This window comes from Halichoerus grypus, chromosome 8, assembly GCF_964656455.1.
Source record: "Halichoerus grypus chromosome 8, mHalGry1.hap1.1, whole genome shotgun sequence".
In the NCBI taxonomy this organism is placed as follows: Eukaryota; Metazoa; Chordata; class Mammalia; order Carnivora; family Phocidae; genus Halichoerus; species Halichoerus grypus.
This window is the reverse complement of record NC_135719.1, coordinates 116,501,901-116,521,611: the sequence shown is the minus strand read 5'-3', so window position 1 is coordinate 116,521,611 and position 19,711 is coordinate 116,501,901. Positions and strand designations below refer to the sequence as shown.

At 43.0% G+C, this 19,711-nt stretch overlaps 1 protein-coding gene across 3 annotated transcripts in view; it reads right to left on the bottom strand.

The window, feature by feature from the left end:
* The window catches only part of MTHFD1 (methylenetetrahydrofolate dehydrogenase, cyclohydrolase and formyltetrahydrofolate synthetase 1), a 62,040-nt gene extending 42,811 nt beyond the window's left edge, over window positions 1-19,229 (bottom strand). For all 3 annotated transcript variants that reach the window (XM_036120226.2, XM_078053807.1, XM_078053806.1), the window contains exons 1-2: window positions 19,071-19,229; window positions 4,594-4,678 (exon numbers count right to left, since the gene is read on the bottom strand). In XM_036120226.2, the coding sequence (XP_035976119.2) occupies window positions 4,594-4,678; window positions 19,071-19,111 (126 nt within the window). In that variant the 5' untranslated portion in view covers window positions 19,112-19,229. The remainder of the gene's footprint in view (window positions 1-4,593; window positions 4,679-19,070) is intronic.
* Window positions 19,230-19,711: the final 482 nt, after the last annotated feature.

The window sequence follows — 19,711 nt, the reverse complement described above, 5'->3', positions numbered from 1 at the left end:
AAACCAGGGGCGCCTGGCTGGCTCAGCTGGTGGAGTGTGCAACTCTTGATCTAGGGGTTGTAAATTTGAGCCCCACATAGGGTGCAGAGATTACTTAAAACTAAAATCTTAAAAAAACCCAAACAAACCATAAACTCCAAAACTGCGACCAGTTTTAAAAAGAAAGTGTAATGGGGGCGCCTGGGTGGCTCAGTTGGTTAAGCAACTGCCTTCGGCTCAGGTCATGATCCTGGAGTCCCGGGATCGAGTCCCGCATCGGGCTCCCTGCTCGGCAGGGAGTCTGCTTCTCCCTCTGACCCTCCTCCCTCTCATGCTCTCTGTCTCTCATTCTCTCTCTCTCAAATAAATAAATAAAATCTTTAAAAAAAAAAAAAAAAAAAAAAAAAAAAAAGAAAGTGTAATGGTTTTAGTTATAAACATACATCAAAGTTTTATTATAATCCTAATGCAAAGGAAAAGACCTCTTAAAAGCCAATCCAAAGACTCTCAGTATGGACATTTTATTTTTTTACTTTATTTTTTTAATTTTTAAAATTTATTTACTTGAGAGAGAGAGAGAGGGAGACAGAGACCACAGAGGAAGAGGGAGAAGCAGGCTTCCCGCTGAGCAGAGAACCTGACACAGGGTTCAATCCCAGGACCTGGAGATCATGACCTGAGCCCAAGGCAGATGCTTAACCGACTGAGCCACCCGGGTGCCCCAGTATGGACATTTTGTAGGGGAAAATGGTTATACAATCATTGATATACTAGAGACTAGATGCAGAAAGAATGTTTAGTTGAGAACAGTAGATTCTTGACTGACAGTCAAGTGAGTAGGTGGAAGACTGGTTTCTGAGAACAAATCTTAATCCTATCAGTTTATCAAGAAAATCACTGAAACATTTTATTAGTAATGCTAACTTCTTCCTTGAAAAAGATGAATTATATTATTCTAAAAAAGTCCTATCCCTGAACAAGTTAGGGACTTTTACTTTTTAGAGGTGGGGAGGGAAAGGGAGAAAGAATCTTACGCAGGCTCCATGCTCAGGGCAGAGCCCAATGCAGGGCTCGATCCCATGGCCCTGCGGTCATGAACCAAAATCAAGAGTTGGACGCTTAAGCAACTGAGCCACCCAGGTGCCTCAAGACTTTTTTTTTTTTTTAACACCAAGAGTCTGCAAACTATTTGTACAGGGTAAGACAATATATATTTTAGCTTTTGGAGGCCACATAATCTATCATATATTCTTCTGCTTCATTCTTACCCTTTCCAACCTGGACAGCATTTGGATATGGGCCACAATTAACTAATCCCTGTTTTTTGGCTTTTTTTTAAAGATTTTATTTATTTTATTTTGAGAGAAAGAGAGCGAGCCAGTGTGAGCAGGGAGAGGGAGAGGGGCAGAGGGGGAGGGAGAGATCCTGTACATACTGTCATTCCTTCTATAAAGGATGGCGTGGGTGTGGTTGATGGATTATGAGCAGTCCTGCAGCTGTAGCTAGAAAGACAGACTGGAAGTGTCCAGATCAGAAGCCTAAAACCTGTAAGCAGGTGACTGTAGTGGCCCCAGAGGGTGGGAGCAGTGGAAACTGAAAGGAGGGAACACATTCCAAGAGCTTATGAGAGGCACAGTCACTAGCATGATATTCACTAAGGGGTCTTAAGGGACTGAGGGACAGAAATCCTAAAGAGAAGAGCCTGGGTTTCTGGCTGAGTGCGTGGGAAGTGGTGTCAGTCACCAGGGGGGGATAAACAAGAGGTCTGAGGCAGCAGGGACGTGATTCCAACATAATGTGTAGGCCTTGCATCGTGGAAAGATGTTGAATCTGGTGCTAAAGCGCAAGATTAAAATATTCTACCACTGTTTTATTGGCAAGGACACAGGAGACAAGCTGCAGAACAGTGTTTATGTAACGAAAACACTTGCAATCAATAAATTTAAAATATAAGTTTGGAAGTCAATCTTAAAAACAGGAAAAAAAAATCGCAATATTGCTAAAATTGAAATTATTTTGGATCCTTTCTGAAACCTTCTGAAAGGTTTACAGAAATAAAGTTCTTGCCTACCACATTTACTCTTTCTACAACAAACGATTTACAAGAATAAACCAAGAAATAACTGGTCTCCCAGATGTACCAAGTGAACACCCACAACATATACCTTTGATTCCCATTAATTTGCAAAAAAAGGAAAAAAAAACCACCACAGCAGAGAACACACCAGGCAGAACCACAGGCCTTCTGTGCTTTTCTTCTCAGCTAAGGCCTCTTAGATAATGAACAGCAATGGGGGAAATATTTAAGAACTATTCACTCTGAAATTCTTGATGAACACAGTACAGAAACTTAGCCAGGGATTAAATGATAACACATGGAGGCACACACACACACAGAAATGTGAACTGAGGAAGCAGGCATCTCTGAAGGGCATTTCAAATGAAAGTTATCAGTCTCCTGTCATCCAAATCAACCCTTCAAATGTGCATCTGTCCGTCTGTCCATACAACAAACATTTGTTGAATGCCTCCTACGAGATGAATCAGGAGCTCAGGCAAGAAACCCTGGAGAGGGGCCTAAATCTCCCAGGCAGCTGGGAGAACTGGGTGAGCTCACTTAGGGAAAGAACAGGTGGAAAAGAGGCTTCATGGCTGGGCCCTGGGGCGTTCAAATGCTTTAGGTATCAGGAAAATGAGGAACAGTAAGCAAAGGAGATTAGAAAAGGAAGGGAAACGAGAGATGTCCTAGAAACCAAGAGTCTAGATTTCCGAAGAAACCCAGGTTTAGAAGCTACTGACCTAGAGCTGGTATTGAGAGCCAGGTTAAATTACCAGATTTGGGGCAATGGTTCCCAAACCACGGTTCACACACTCTTGGGGGAACCCCAAGACCCTTTCAGAAGCTCTGCGAGTGCCAGACTATTTTATCATGATACTATGATGTCATCTGCCTTTTTCACTGCAGGATGACATCTGTATTAATGCTGCACAGGTAATGGTGGGTAAGACTGCCGGCGACTTAGCACAGATCAAGGCCGTGGCACCAAACGATACTAGTCACGCCACACACACTCCATAAAAACAGATGCCAATTTCACTTAGAAGTGCTCTTGATGGGGGCGCCTGGGTGGCTCAGCGGGTCCCGCATGGGACTCCCTGCTCAGCAGGGAGTCTGCTTCTCCCTCTCCCTCTGCCTCTGTGTGTGCTCGCTCGCTCTCTCTCTCTTGCTCTTGTTCTCTCTCAAATAAATAAATAAAATCTTAAAAAAAAAAAAAGAAGTGCTCTTGACGAAGCAGTAAAACTGTTTCATTTTATGAGACCTGAGCCCTTGCGTCCATGTGTCGAGAACTGGGAAGCATTTGTAAAGCACTTGTGTCCCACACAGAGGTGGTTGCCACCAGGAAAAGCCTGTGCTTTTTGGCCTTGCAAGCAGAACTGCCGCATTTTTTAAATGGAACACTATCTTTACTTGAAAAAACTGACAAACAATGATTATTCACGTTTGAATATTTGGCAAATATTTTCTCAAAATTGGACAAAGTGAGCCTGCTACTTCAAGGAAAACAGCTAACAGTATTTGTTGCCAGTGGCAAAATCTGAGCTTTCAAGTGAAAATCAGAACTTTTTTATCCACTCCTGTGAGCTTGATAAACTTCTCAATAATTACAAACTTTTCCTGAGGAGTTTGTTGGTAATATTAACGCTTGTGATTTTCTTATATTGCATAATGAAATGCGTTAACATTTGGAAGATCTGCATAATTCAGTGAGCCATTATTTTCCAAATGAGAAATGAAGGACAAAACAAACCAAGCATGGGTAAATATCGATTCAAACTGCAACATAATACAATGGATTTTGATGTAACCAAGCAGGAAAGTTCACTGATAAACACTTTTAGATTCCACACTGCAACTAACCTGTAAAACGTACAAAGTCCTGTTGTAGTAACAAAGAAAAACAGCCACACTTATCTGGGAAGACGACTAAAAACAGCCTTCCCTTTTACAACTATACATTTACAGGAGACCAGATTTTCTTCATATATTTCACTCAAGCCAACGTGTAGCAAAAGGCTCAAGGCGGCAGCAGACGGGAATCCAGCCATCTTCTATTAAGCCAGATAGTATAGCGTTTTTGCAAAAATGTAAAATAATGTCCCTCTTCTCACTTCATTTTGTTTTTTAAAAGTTATTTTTTTTCATAAGAATGTTACTTATGCTAACATACAATAAACTTAACTACTGGCATTTTTAAATGTATAAATATTTAAAAACTTATTTTAACTTCTAATACAGTAAATACCAATGGTAAATCCATATAAACAAAAGCTCTTTAAGGTCTTAAATTCTGAAAAGTGTTAAGCGGTCCTAAAACCCAAAGGTCAAGAGAATTTGGACTAGGGAAAAGGTACCCACAGAGAATAGCTGAGGGCCAGGACACACCAACATCTACAAGTTGAGCTGAAGAGGGGTGGCCTGCAGAGAGAACCTGAAAGGAGGTTTCATGGAAAACAAAACAAAACAAAAGGAGAGATGTGAAGTGCTTGGTGTCTTAAGTGCTACTGAGAGGTTTGGAGAGGAAGATACTAGTGGAAATAACACGATCACAATACCTGTAAAATTGCCAGGCCTGGTGTAAAACCAGGAACTTGCTCCTTCATCTGAGTGACTTGGTTCTTCAGTCTCTCCCTTATTTGCCTAGAGAAAAAGAAAAGATTGGAATTAACATCGAATGTTTCAAGCACAAATAAGGCATGTGGATTATTACATGTATTTCTCTTTTAAATTCAAAACATCTTCACTGAATACGCATTATCTGATATAGTATGTACCATAAATTTCCCATCCATTCTCCAGGACTCAAGTAGACATGGATCCTTTCTAACTCCTAATGACGCTGACTGGGCCATGAGGTATGGGGACAGTTATTTTAAAACATTTTAGTTATCAGAGAAAGACAATTATCATATGATCTCACTGATATGTGGAATTTAAGAAATAAGGCAGAGGATCACAGGGAAAGAGAGGAAAAAATAAGACGAAACCAGAGAGGGACACAAACCATAAGAGACTCTAAATCTTAGGAAATAAACTGAGGGTTGCTGGAGTGGAGGGGGTGGAAGGATGGGGTGGCTGGGTGATGGACATTGGGGAGGGTATGTGGTGTAATGAGCTCTGGGTGTTATATAAGACTGATGAATCACAGACCTGTACCCCTGAAACAAATAATACATTATATGTTAATTAACTGAATTTAAATTAAAAAAAAAAAAATTTTAGTTGTTGGCACTCAAAATCACACAGTGAACAAATGAAAACTTGAACCAGCACTTCTAGAAGGCTGCTAATCCTCATCTTTTTCAGTATTTCCTCTCCCCAGATGCTATATGAAAAAATTGTGCAGTAAAGAACTAGAGCTCAAACCCACTCAACCTTCCCTGGTAAGATGATCACAGGGTATCCACATAAGGCTGAATGATAATCAATGAATCCCACTCCAAAGTCAGTATGAATTTATAAATTATATTCTAATTCACAAAAGAATTTTCCTTACAAAAGAATTTAACACAAGGTCAAAAGTATAACCTCTCAGGGCGCCGGGGTGGCTCAGTCATTAAGCGTCTGCCTTCGGCTCAGGTCATGATCCTAGGGTCCTGGGATCGAGCCCCACATCAGGCTCCCTGCTCGGCGGGAAGCCTGCTTCTCCCTCTCCTGCTCCCACTCCCGCTGCTTGTGTTCTCTCTCTCACAGTCTCTCTCCGTCAAATAAATAATAAAATCTTAAAAAAAGTATAACCTCTCATGAAACAACATGAAACTCCTCAACAATACAACAGGACATCAAGTAAATTAAATTACATCCCTAAGTAAATATTCAAAATAGTCCAACTTTGCCCAGTTATGATACAGTCATGAACTTGAACAGGATCTGTCTCTGGTGAAGAACCATTTTTGTCATTTGCCTTTCTTCATCTTAACCACTACTACAGACATTAGCAAACATCTCTTCCCTCTTTCTAATGTGGTTACTCCCTGATCCAGTTCTCCACACTTTACAATCCACTGACATAAATAGGCACAGGTGTTACAAGAAATAGATTATTTGGATTAGCCTCATCAATGGTAAGAATGTTGAATGATACAAGAAGTCATACTTAAGAGTTCAAAGCTGTATTTCTAGCTAGTGACCTTATTTTTAAAAATCAATTGTATCAATTATCCTATACAATAGTACAGTTCAAAAGAATGAATAGACTGTTGGATTTTGTTTCACTGGGATATGACCTGAACAGAGGCCACAGCACTGCTCTGACACAAGAGAACAGGAAATACTGGAGCCACCATGTCTTCCCTGGCCTGCCACTGAAATGCCCCAGCAGTTCCAGTCTCGGCTGCTTCCCCTGCTTGACTGGATGGAGTGCTGGGCTACTCCTGGCTGCTGAACTGGGAACAGACTATAGGGGGAAAGGTGAGAATCAGAGACACAAGCAAGAAGTTATTCAAATTGCAAAAGCCTAGACACAGGTTCCTACTGGTTCTCCTTTAATGCTCCCAACCCACGCAAAATTTGCTGGCGGGGGGGGGAAGCATCTGTAGGCACAATGTAAGACAATAATCAGGAACAACAGCAAAAACGGCTCGATACAGCCGTGGTAAAAATCCAGCAGTTCAGGTTTCTCTACTTCGCTTTTCAGAAAGACCTACGTTAGTACCTGTTCTCACTAACTGAAAGGAATCCAGAGGATTTTCCCTTTTATGAAAAAAGGCAAAAAAACAAAAATAGCATTCAGTGTTTGTTTTGCAGCAAGCCCTTACAGAGGCACTATTTTGTGCATCTATTAGCGAGATGCGTCCTAAGGTATTAGAAAAGCCTAAGCAAGGTTATTTTTTGGGTCTGGGAAGGCTCAAAAAATTTTCTATATAAATTAATGGTAACTCTTCTTCGCTCTGTGCCACTTTGGCTTGTGAAAGGTTTCATAGGAACGTTGTACTTTCGAATCGTGGGGGAAACCTGTATCTGAGATTCTCAATAATGTTGGTAACCGAGGGAGGAGAGGCTTTCCTCTTCCCAAAGATATAGAAATGGGCTCTGAGCAGTCCTGTGGCTTTCTGAGAGCCAACTGGCTGAAGAAAACAGCAAGTGCAAACGCTCTGAGCAGGTAAATGAGGTCCCAGGAGAAGCAGTAACCAGATCAGGTAGACCGAGGTAGCCTGTCTTTTATTGTGTATGTGATGGGAAGCCATGGGGGGACTTGAAACAGGGCTGATGTGATAGGACCTTAGCATTTCTAAAGGATTATTCCTGGTTGCTGACATGATAGGACTTAACATTTCTAAAGGATTACTCCTGGCTGCTGAATTGGGAACAGACTATAGGGAGAAAGGTAAGAATCAGGGACACAAGCAAGAAGTTATTCAAAGTGCAAAAATCCAGGCCAGAGGTGATGGTGGCTTGGACTACTGTAGCTATGGTATGCTGGCAAGAAGTGGTTAGATTCTAGATGTATTAACATGAAGCACAGAGAAAATGCCAGGGCTACAGATGACTCTGAGGTTTGGGGGGTTGTAAAATAGAGTTGGAAGGACTGATGACCACAAATATGTTAAGGCATAGAGCAGATTTCATACTGATACTGTGAATTTATTTACCAAATCTTATAAGGTTTCTATAGAATAATGACCATCCAAGACCTGAAAAAGTGAGTCTCGGGACAACTAAAAATAATACTTTTACCCAGCAGGTAGCAAGCTGTGAGAAGCCAGTACTACAAGGGGGTATAGATGGAAAATATTTCAGCCCAGTAGGTTAAGAGCAAAGAACAAAATGTTCTGTATTTTCTTTAAGATTTATTTATTCATTTGAGAGAGAGCGAGCGAGCAAGCTAGCAAGGGGACGGGGAGAGGGAGAATCTCAAGCAGACTGTGTGTGGGGCTCAATCCCCAACCCCTGAGATCATGACTTGAGCCGAAACCAAGAGTCGGATGCTTAACCAACTAAGCCGCCCAGGTGCCCCAAAATGTTCTGGGTTTTCTGTGCTATAATTTAAATGGGTCTAAGTATGCAAATTTTTTTCTAAAAAAGATCATAGGTTGAGATCAGTTACACTGACTCCCTTAAACTTTTTCTAAGAAGCAGGATTGTTTTTGAAGTTGCATTAGCAGGGATATTCTTCCAACTAGAAAGATTTGTTTAAAAGCTAACACATAGGCCTCTTTATGAGACATGATCAGAATAGCAATGAAACATTTAAAAATGTACAGAAACCACAATCAACAAGAATCAGAACACTAAAGTAACAGACAGAAAGTTTTCTGCTCTAGCAAGGAAAAAAAATCAAGACAGTTGAATTAGGTCTCCATGGTCCCTTAAAAATTTTTCCCTGCCTTGGTTTTCTGGGATGGCTATTAACTGAAGAACTCAAATGAAAAGTGGAATAACAAAAGTCAAGTGTCAAGCATGCCTGAAGCTAAGAAACTATGAAAGACATACACGGAGAGAAAAGTTAACACTCCTTCCCTCATCGACCTTTCTTCTAGGGTCAGACAGCTGTGATGAGTTAAGTGGTAGAAAACTCTTCAGTTTTTATAGTTCCTTATTTCCAGTAGTTAAAATGCTAGAACAATTTCTGAATCACTGAAACCCCCTAAATCAGTAGAAACTTCCTTGAGTTGCAGATGTCTTGATTTCTAGCCATGGTCCATGAGTCACACTATCCTGGTAAAGATTCTGGGGCAAAGTGAGGCAGAAATAGGCACTTGGAAAGACTCCCTTGATCCCTGAATAGCAGACCTCTGAATGCCAGAGTCTTACCATCCTGCATCAACATTCTGTAAAACCTAAGGGAAGATCTATCTCAATCTCAATGTAGGAGAAATCTGTACTAGAGTGCCAGTGAATGTGGTGAGACAAAGTAGCAATAAACCATTACAGTCGCTGGTCCTGTTAGACTGATACTAGTAAAATAATCATAGCCAATTAGATACAGACACAGATGCAGTTTTAACTAAGTCGCTACTGGCATCTAGTGGGTAGAGGCCAGAGACGCAACGAAATATCCTACAATGCACAAGAGAGCAAACGGTGATCTAGCCCAAATGTTAATGGCATCCAAGGTTGAGAAGCACTGCTATTGGCCAATAAAATGCAATGTTTGGGGTTATCTTTTTTTTTCTAACAGGCGAAAATCAAGGTAGAAATCATTTCTATTTCAACCTGTCAAAATGTGTTCGAATCTCTACAGAGTCATGTGCATTACTATTGGTTTTCTCCAAGTCAACTTCTGTCACATACAGTTGTAAAAGAGCCTAATCAATAAAAGTTGAAGGTGCACATCCCTATAGAATCACATTACCCCCAAAGAGTCCTAATACCCTTAAATAGTCACCCAGATCTCTTTTGCCCAAAATCTTATACAATTATTCCTGAAAAGTCCACTACAAATTACAACTCATTCTTTAACATGATGGCTCATTTTCAAATTTTGGACATTTTATGACTGAGAAAAAAAAAGCACTGCTAAAATAACCCAACAGGTACTTGAATCAACAGAGCTGTAGGTAGAAAAAGGAAGCAGTAGAGGGTATTTAACCAATTGACTAAGAAATCTACATGATGAAAATAAAGCTGCCTCAGTTAACACTGAAATGTAGCACAAGCTTAGAGTAATTCTCAAATGATTCTCAAAGGTACACAGAATAAACCTTTAGTAACTGATCAGAGAAAAAGGAAGGACATTCATCTTCAGTATGTAGGGCTTTTCTAAAGGACACACATTTCTTTTGCTTCTTCCCCTAACAAATAGATTATTGTTGTAAGATTTTAACAGTGTGGTACAACACAAATGTTTTATTTGCTTTATTTTCATGTTGTTCATTTGTTGTTTTATTTCATTTGTCCATAACAACTTTTTTTTTTTTTTAAAGATTTTATTTATTTATTTGACAGAGAGAGACACAGCATGAGAGGGAACACAAGCAGGGGGAGTGGGAGAGGGAGAAGCAGGCTTCCCGCCGATCAGGGAGTCAATATGGGGCTCGATCCCAGGACCCTGGGATCATGACCTGAGCCGAAGGCAGACGCTTAACGACTGAGCCACCCAGGTGCCCCCGTAACAACTTTTATACTGCTAAAAAATACTTCAGATTTTTTTTAAAAACCACGTAGTTCCTTGTAAAATCCATTGTGATTATGAGGCCACCTAGTGTTCCAAGAAATACATATATTTCAAATTCCTAGTTAAGTCATATTTAAAGACTAAATTACCTTCTTTCAAAAACTGATTGTTTTCACTGCTACGTGACATAATAGTAACAGCTACATTATATCAGTATACACAACAGTCAACTAATATCAGTACTTTCCTTCATTATGTTGAAGAATATTTAAAATAAGAATTATAATTAATGTAAATATATACTAAACTTGACAGGTACCTCAAATACATATTTGAAAGCTTAATGTGAATCTATTTTATGCTCCAATAAAAATTTATAATGTAAAATTCTTGCACCCAATTCTCTCAAACTCTCAAAGACCTAAGGAAGGTAAATTACCTGATATTTATGACATGAATATGGCTAAATGGTATAAATTTCTAATGAGTCTGCTAATTCCCAGTGAGTGTACAGGTCATCCATATACACAATCCTAAAATAACTCCTTACCTTAAGTTTCTAGATCAGGGTTTATCAGTCTAGCACTACTGACATTTGGGCCAGATATGCTTTGGGGGGGGGGCTCTTCTGTACATTGTAGGATGTTTAGTAGGAGCATCCCTGGCTTCTACCTCTTGATGCCACTAACACACAGCCACTCCCCATATGACAACCAAAAATGTCTCCTAACACATCCAAAGGCGCCCTGGGGTGGAGAAAAGGACAAAACTGGCCCCATTTGAGAACCACTGATCTAGAAGGAACAAACGGAGCTGGGAAACTAGGTTGAACTGATCAAGAAAGGTTTCATAAAAGGTAGGAATCTAAAAGTGGATTAAAAGTGCGTTAGAGAGAGAGAAAAAAAGTGCATTAGAGAAAGGTCACAAAGAGACTTTTTTGAGAGTTCAGAGGTGAATGAGTTCAGGTGAATAGAGTCAGAGTTCAGGTGAATACAACCAGGTGTGGTAGGATTCCTGAACAATGCAGTCCCACCTCCATCTCCCCTCATATGGGAGAGAGGGCAGCTTCTACTCCGATCCAACAAATTGGTGACATTAAGAATAGAGAGTACAGCATTGCTAAGCTTCCATCTCCTTTCAAAAAGTCAGGCATCCAGATTTGGGAGTATAGTTACACACATAAATGTGTTGGGAAGTAATCTAATTTTTAAAAATAACCGTAAGCCCAACAAAACATATAACTATATTTGGCCTCTAGGCCACCATTTTGTAAGCATTAGTTGGTAGCAAGTTATGAGACATCATGGGATGATAGCCCCAAGTATGAGGATCTGTAAGTGAGAGCCAAACACCCAGAATTAGTCTCACTATTAACCACAGATCTGGCCATCAGAGCTGATGATGGCCCCAAGTCCCAAGCAGGCCTCTGGATCATCATCCAAGGGGAATGTGGAAAGAAGGTGGCAGACTGGGGGCCTCCACTTGGAGGGGAAGAGCAGGCTAAGAGCTCTTATCTGAGAAAAGCCTCACCTGAGCTTTCTGCTTTTAGAGAAGGCTAAAGGAAAACCTTGGTCTTAAAAGGGCTTAGGTCTAAAAGGCTGCTTACTAAATAAACAGGGACTAGTAGTTGGGTGCCAAAATGAAAGACCGTTTATCATGTTAAGTCAGTGAAGATAAATTTCTTACAGGCTCTGGCAAAACCTTTTACAGAAACACTCCCTTATTTCCTCATACTCCTCAAGCACCAGCAACTGAAAGCTGTACCTCTCCTACCCAGGCTCCAGGGGAAGAGCTTTTCATCAAGGGGGCAAAGAAAAAAAGCTTAGCTAACAAAGCAAGAAGGTTTGACTTATCTCCAACCTTGAAAATGACTTTCTGAAGAGAAGCAGTTTGGAAACCTTCCAAACAGATTAATTAGTCCATTCATCTCCTAACAGGAAGAGCCAAATCCAGTGGATACAAGCTTGCAATTCCTTTTAGCAAGCAAGCGACAAGCCCTTGGCAAGGCAGGAGAAGGCACTATAGAGTCCCTGCCACCAGCCTTCTAACTCCTGGTCACGTTAGTCCTTCTGGCGAGGTGGCCCGGGTGACTGAGGGATCCTGCCTGTGGCCCTGTTAGCCACTCACTCCTTCAAACTCATGGATTTATAGGGTGCCAGGAGACGCCTTACGGGAAAGTAGCAGGGGGAGCGAACTGCACGGCGCAGGGGTGCCTGGGGCTTTCTGCACTGTGGATCAGATGTCAGAGAATCGGTCACGACTACAGTAGCACACAGGCATGTTCCCTGTGTGCTCTGAATCCTCTCCACAACCCCAGGATATAAACATGGCTATCGCCACCCCCCACAGTATGGAACAGGAAAGTGAGGCTGACTGACTTGCCCTGGCCACACAAAGCCTTCATCTCCACCCTGCCCAGCCCCTACCAGGGTCAATGAAAGGGGAGGGAGCCTTTAACCCTCTGCTCCAGGGACCCTCCTCCATGTTAGGCCAGGCTGACAATCCTTCCAGAGGATTTTTTTTTTTAATAAAGATTTTATTTATTTATTTGACAGAGAGAGACACAGCGAGAGAGGGAACACAAGTAGGGGGAGCGGGAGAGGGAGAAGCAGGCTTCCCACGGAGCAGGGAGCCTGATGTGGGGCTCGATCCCAGGACTCTGGGATCATGATCTGAGCCGAAGGCAGACGCTTAACGACTGAGCCACCCAGGCGCCCCATTCCCGAGGATTCTTCATGCAAATGGAGATACATAGGGGACAACACACGCCCCTACTCAAAGCCCCACTGTCCAAATCCCAAGCTGCCTGACGCCAACCTTCCTGATGGATGAGGACATTTACTCCTGGCCACGTCCTCAGTCAGGACCTTCGCTGGTGCTCTGGTCACAGAAGTCGGCTACCAGCTCCAGACTCTGCCAGGGGTAACTATACTCCAGAGCCTGGCTATTTACAACCTCGCACAAGGTCCCACCTGCTCCCCTACAAGGCTCCCAGACTCAAGCCAGCTTGGGCATTCAAGGTTCCAGATAACTTGTGAAATGCTTGCACTTTGGATCTCATTATAGGCAAATTTTTTTTAAGCACAGAAGGGTCTACGGGTATTTTATCTACAGGACAAAATAAAAAGCTTATCAACATTTAGTAGCCCTTCCCTGTGATGAGCAAATTCTGTTTCCAGAAAGAGTTCTGGCCCTGGAGCTAAATGTATAGCCATGCATGGTTCCATTTTTATCTTTGACCAGTAGGATAAATTCTAATTTTAAGGTTCAAGGTTGTAAGCCAGCTGCCAAAAATACAGCCTGAATAAATACAAACACGACTTGTTTATTCAACAGGTACTTCCTAAGGACCAATTCATTAAAACTTACTATGTGCCACGGAATGCTCTAAATGCTTTACAAGTAATGACTCACTTAATTTCAACAACCTTATGAATTAGGGGCCATTACTACTCCAACATACAGATGAGGAAACTAAGGCACTAAGAGGTAAACTAAGTTACCCAGGGATCCCCAGAGAGGGCAGTGTATCTAGCTCTGGGGATACTGCCCGCAGGAAGCTTACAGACTTATCCAACCTGCTCTGCTCAATCTACAAAAACTAAGAGCACCTTCTCTCACTGACCTGACAAGCAGCAAACCCCTGTCTCTTCACAACCAGTCTTTCCAGAAAGAAGACTTGACCAAGAAAAATGCCACCAATGGAGGACTCCAGTATAGCAAACAAAGAGAAGGGAAGGGCAAACAAATCACACAAGATTCAGTAGGCCCCACTCTGAAAAGAACAGATAGTGAATAACTGTAATTTCTAGCCTAAAAAGCAGACCAGGGTGGTTCTTCCATCTAATTTCCACTCCTTTGAATAATCTCTTTTTAAAAAATATTTTATTTATTTATTTGACAGAGAGAGTGAGCGTGAGCACAAGCACAAATAGGGGGAACAGCAGAGGGAGAGGAAGAAGCAGACTCCCCTCGGAGCAGGCAGCCGGATGCGGGGCTCCATCCCAGGACCCTGGGATCATGACCTGAGCCCAAGGCAGATGCCCAACTGTCTGAGTCACCCAGGCGCAGCCCCTATGAATAATCTCTTAGAAGGACACCTCTGTTAAGCCAGGGTGGGCTCTCACCACCAATGACAGTGTACTTCACTCAGCAACTCTGCTCAGTCGGCTTCTCTGGGGCCATCACTGTTGACCCCAAGGCAGTCATTTAATAACCAGTGAGGTCATGGACAGGCTGTGTTTTTAGTCAGGAACTCCCTTCCCCATAACACTGGTAGGCCCCCAGCGCCACCACCTTCATATATTTGCCTTAAAGTCACTTTTCCGATAAGTATGAGCTTAATTCCCATATTTAAAATTACAATCCCCCCATGCTTCAGAAATCTCTGTTCCTCTTCCTTATTCTGGTTTTCCCTTTGGCACGTTTCACCATTTCACATTTTTGTACCTATTTTATTGTCTCTGTCTACCTAAGTGGACGCAAACTCCAGAAGTAGGGTTTTGGGCTATTTTGTTCACTGCCATAGTCTCTAGGCTCTGAAGAGTGCTTGCATACAGAAGACACACAGGTATTTGTTGAAAAAGTGAATAAATACCCAAAATGACACACACTTGCCTCTAAACCTCAGATCTCTCCCAACTGTCAAACTCAGGATACAGTCTTAGAATTCCCCTTAAGGGAGAAATGGGGGTGTTCCTTCCAAAGGGAGATAATTGGGCAACTAGATTTCCCACAGGGTAGAACAGGCAGAGATGGAATCTGGAACGATGAACTCTGTCTAGTCCTAGCTCCGAGGAAGGTACAAAGGAAGAAGAATAAAAGTAGACCAAACTCAAGGATGGTCCTTCTCAGCAAAGTGGGAAGCATGGCAGTGAAAGGAAGACTGTTGCAAAGAAAAGATTAGTTTACACAATTCCTTTTAGCAAAGTAGTAAGTGCCTGACAGAGTGAAAAACACCATGTACTGGGTGAAGACTTCGTCCCAGCTGAACCTCTGCCATTAACCAGCCTAGTGACCTTTGGCCAAATCACATCACTTTGAGCTGCAGGATGGGATGGACTGAGTGAACTGGGTTTTGGAGAAATTCTGACTGTGGAACTCATGACCTGTCCCACTCTTTCTCCCTCCAAGTAAGAAATTTTACAGTTCAAACACTGTATCAGGGAAGAGACTGCCCAGGGCCCTTGAAGGCTTGCAAAGTGATCCCTAGGGAGGACCAACAGTTGCGGGCAACCAAGAAAGCTGACCTGCAAACTTGGAGAATAGGGGACCCCTTCCCTGGACTCCAGGATCCCTGGTTGCCATGTAAGAAGTTCATTTACCTTTCCCCTCAAGAGTGTCCCTGACCTAGTAAAAGAGGACAGGTGGGGACACCCTGCCCAGAGCCTGCACCTGGAGTCCAACCTACTCAAGCTGTAAGAAGTACCTTCTTGTTCAGATTCCCCCAGAGCCATAGCCCAAGAATCAGAAGCCTGTTGCAGCCTCAGCACAAGTTGCTGGGGGTACTGCATGACCCCATGAGCCAAGAAGGCTGTGTCCCCCTTTCCAAAGCTCCCTCTCTCTGAGGAACTGTGACTAGTACCAGCTCCTGGAGTCAAGCTCTCCATGAAGGTCAAGGTGCCAAGGTACAGCAGTCTCTGAGCCATTTTATTAACACATGAAAGAAAGATCTTCTGTAAGTACAAAGAGACCTTAGTCTAAAATTGTGTTAGTAGGAACTAACTGATCGCTTTAAAAGTAAGCCAAGTCAACTCTGAGCAGGCTGGTGCGCTTCTAGTACCTGGAACAGTCTTTCCCAGAAAATGCTTTCAATCCTTATAACCAAATCACTACCATACTTCAATGATGAGAACTAGATTTATATCTAAGGTTTTAAATAAGTGGTTCTCAACTTTCAGGATGCATTAGAATCACAGAAATGAGCTTTTAAAAGATTTAGGGAATATTTGAATGCAGTGGTTTATTGCTAGCAATTCCAATTAAAACAGTCTGGTGTGGGCACCCAAGCACTGATATTTTTCACAAGTACCCTATGAGACTAAATTGGCAAAACTATCTTGGAAAGACTGGCAATTTCTACTAAAACCGATCATACATTTTTGTCCTACTACTCTACAATTCTACTCTTAGATATGTAACCAACAGAAATGTGTATATGTCCCACCAAAAGACATGTAAAAGAATGCTCATGGGACGCCTGGGTGGCTTAGTCAATTAAGCATCTGACTTCAGCTCAGGTGGTGATTTTGGGGTCCTGGGATCAAGTCCCATGATGGGCTCCCAGCTCAGAGGGCAGTCTGCTTCTCCCTCTCCCTCCGCCCTTCCCCCTGCTCGCACTTTCTCTCATATAAATAAAATCTTAAAAAAAAAGAAAGAAAGAAAGAAAAAGAATGCTCATAGCAGTTACAACTCATACCACCAAAAACTAGAAACTAAATGTCTATGGATGAGTAAATAGTGGCAAATTCATATAGTAGAATACAATACAGCAGTAAGCATAAATGAACTACAACTACATGCAATATGAAATAATCTCAGAAACACAATGTTAATTGAAAGAAGCCAGACACAGAAGTCTATACTGTACAATGCTATTTATATAAAGTTCAAAGACAGGCATTATTAATCTACAGTATTAGAATAATACAGGATAATGATTACCTTTGTGGGGGGTGGTGACTGGAGGGTATAGGAAGGAGGGCTTCTGGGGTGCCAATGTCACTTCCTGATCTGGGTTACTCAGGTAAGTTCAGTTGCAAAAAATTCATTGAGTTGTATACTTGTGATAGGCACACTCACTTATGTCTTCATATTTAAATAAAAAATAAATAAAAACAAAAAGCTCCCTGAGTGACTTTAATGCCACCTTAATGTGAGTTCATGTTGAGAACCACTGAAATTGACCTCAAGGCAGCTATCACTGTCAAAAAGGTAATGAATCAATCATCCATGTATCCATTAACTCATTTCTAAGCATTAACACAGCTAACATGTATTGAACACTTACTATGTGCCAGGAACAATTCTAAATGCTCTTCAGCTAAAAATTCATTCAATTCTCCTAACAACTCAATGGCCTAGATATTATTTTTATTTTACATCTGAGGAAGTTTTGGTATAGACAGGTTAACTAAATTGCTTAAAGCCACACAACTACTAAGGAGTGAAAGGTTTCTAGGTGTTTGGGATATAGACATAAACAAGACAATGCATATATTTGCCTTTATGGAGCAAACAAACATATTTAACTTGCTCTCACTCAACAAAACCATATCCCTTGAGCACCTATTCTCAGTGGCCTGCAAGAAAGCAAGCCTAAATTAACTCTTCAAACAGTCTTTTTATTTTTTTAAAGATTTATTTGACAGAGAGAGAGACAGTGAGAGAGGGAACACAAGCAGGGGGAGTGGGAGAGGGAGAAACAAGCCTCCCGCTGAGCAGGGAGCCCGATGTGGGGCTCGATCCCAGGACCCTGGGATCATGACCTGAGCCAAAGGCAGATGCTTACACGACTGACCCACCCAGGCACCCCTCAAACAGTCTTTTTAAAAGGAAGATTTTTGTTTATTTGTTCGTTTTTCAGATTTTATTTATTTGACAGAGAGACACAGCAAGAGAGGGAACACAAGCAGGGGGAGTGGGAGAGGGAGAAGGAGGCTTCCTGCCAAGCAGGGAGCTGGATGTGGGGCTCAATCCCAGGACCCTGGGACCATGACCTGAGCCGAAGGCAGACGCTTAACGACTGAGCCACCCAGGCGCCCCTAAAAGGAAGACTTTATCAGAAAAAGCCACTGGTAAACGGAGCAGGTTTGACTATAAGCAAACAAAAAGCAAAGTCAAGCAGAAACAATGCAGTTTAGCACAGCACAAGCTGAAAAGCACTCAGATATAAGTATTGTGATTTCTAGTCTAAATGTCTGGAGTTCCTCTTTACCAACGTGATAGATTCACTACCATTTACTGTACATTTCACCTTCTTTGTCCACCATCTTTACCTTCCAGGAAAAATCATTTTGCCCCAGGTGGGTTTCACCAACAACTCCCTAACACACTCAAAAACCTTTACTCACAGAGTTGGCAAGTTCACAGGACAATTACTATTGCCAACTACAGCAATTACTAAGTAACTGGTGAGGTCAACGGTCCCAAGATCAACCTCCAGGAGAGTTACACAAGATAAATCCTTCCCTCTTCTACTCTGGTATTTCTCCACTAGTCACCTCCCAGACAAAAAGCAGCAGGGTGTACTTCCTGGGAGTAAGTTTGGCAATCGTGTCCACTAGTTAAGCATTTAGATTTCCTGTAGAGGTAGAACAAACAGAGGTCAAATGCAATAGGGAACAGTCGCAGGACTCAAGTGCCAAATCTGAAAGTAATTCTAGGGCCTGAAGGGAGACAAGATTTTTAGGCATGAAATTGAAAGAAAAGGAAATTTATTAGGTTCCACCTCAGCAAATGATGACTCAAGTGTAGTGGGAAAAGCCATGGCTACAAGGAATCCCTCCATCACTAATCAGCCTTATGACCTTGTCAAGTTTTTTCACCTCATTCTTTCTCCTCACCTCTGAATTACAGGTTGAGGGGTAAACTGCCTTAATGAGTTCTGACTACGGAGCTTCAGAGAGTCCCAACCACACTCTTCTAGCAGAAAGCCGTCAGCAGCTGCATTTTGGGGAGCACAGTCGGGCCGGTTAAGAGTACTGGTCCAAAACACAATAGCCAGCGGGCCCAGGCACCAGGCAGCCCTTCTAGAAACTCGCGGACTGTGCCCAAGGCCCCATTCTTTGACTGCAGGGGACCGATCTTCAGGTGTGACGGGTTCAATACTATGTCCTCCCTCCCCACGCGGCTGGCCTTACTCTTGCGCTACATGTGTCCCTCCAGCAAAAAAATGGGAACGTAGGGACCTGCACACTATGTTCAGAACCCTCGCCTGCAGCCCAACATGCCCTAACAACAATGACAGGTGCTTACGCGGAGACCACCTTCCCGTTCAGGATTTCCGCCGGTGCCATGGCCTTTATTAGTCCGCTGCCCACGATGGACACCACCAAAAATGAGGATCCACTAGCTCCAACGGCGCGCGGGACAGCCCAACCCACGTGTTCAGGGACTACTTCCCCCCCGCCCCGCCCCCCGGAGATCTTGCTTCTGCGCCTGCGCCCCTCCCACCCCCGTCCCCGTCGATGCGCGTGCGCAGTCCGGAGGACGGAAGGCCTTAATGTAGCGAAGAGCGGGGATTTGGCCGTCGGTTGCCGCGGAAAGATGGAGGAACTCGGTGATGAGTGGCTGGCGGAAATGATTGGCTGGTGGAAAAAGCCGTTTCAGATAGCGCCTTCGTGTAGGGCGGGGAACTCGCTGAAGACGGGTCGGGTTTCGATCCCAGCCCTTCGTGGGCGGAGCAGCGGGCGGAGCCGGAGGGGCGATCTCGCGGGAGAACTGTTTCGCGCGCGCGGGAGGCAGGCATGTCTCCTGGGATCGCCTGGGCTTTGGGAAAGGTGTCGCCCCGGGGAATGAGGGCGTGGCTTCCCTGGGAGAGTTTTGGGCAGGCTCCCGCGCGCAGTACGAGGTTGGGCTCAGGGCTGGCCCGCAGAGTTGAAACCCGCAGGACCTGA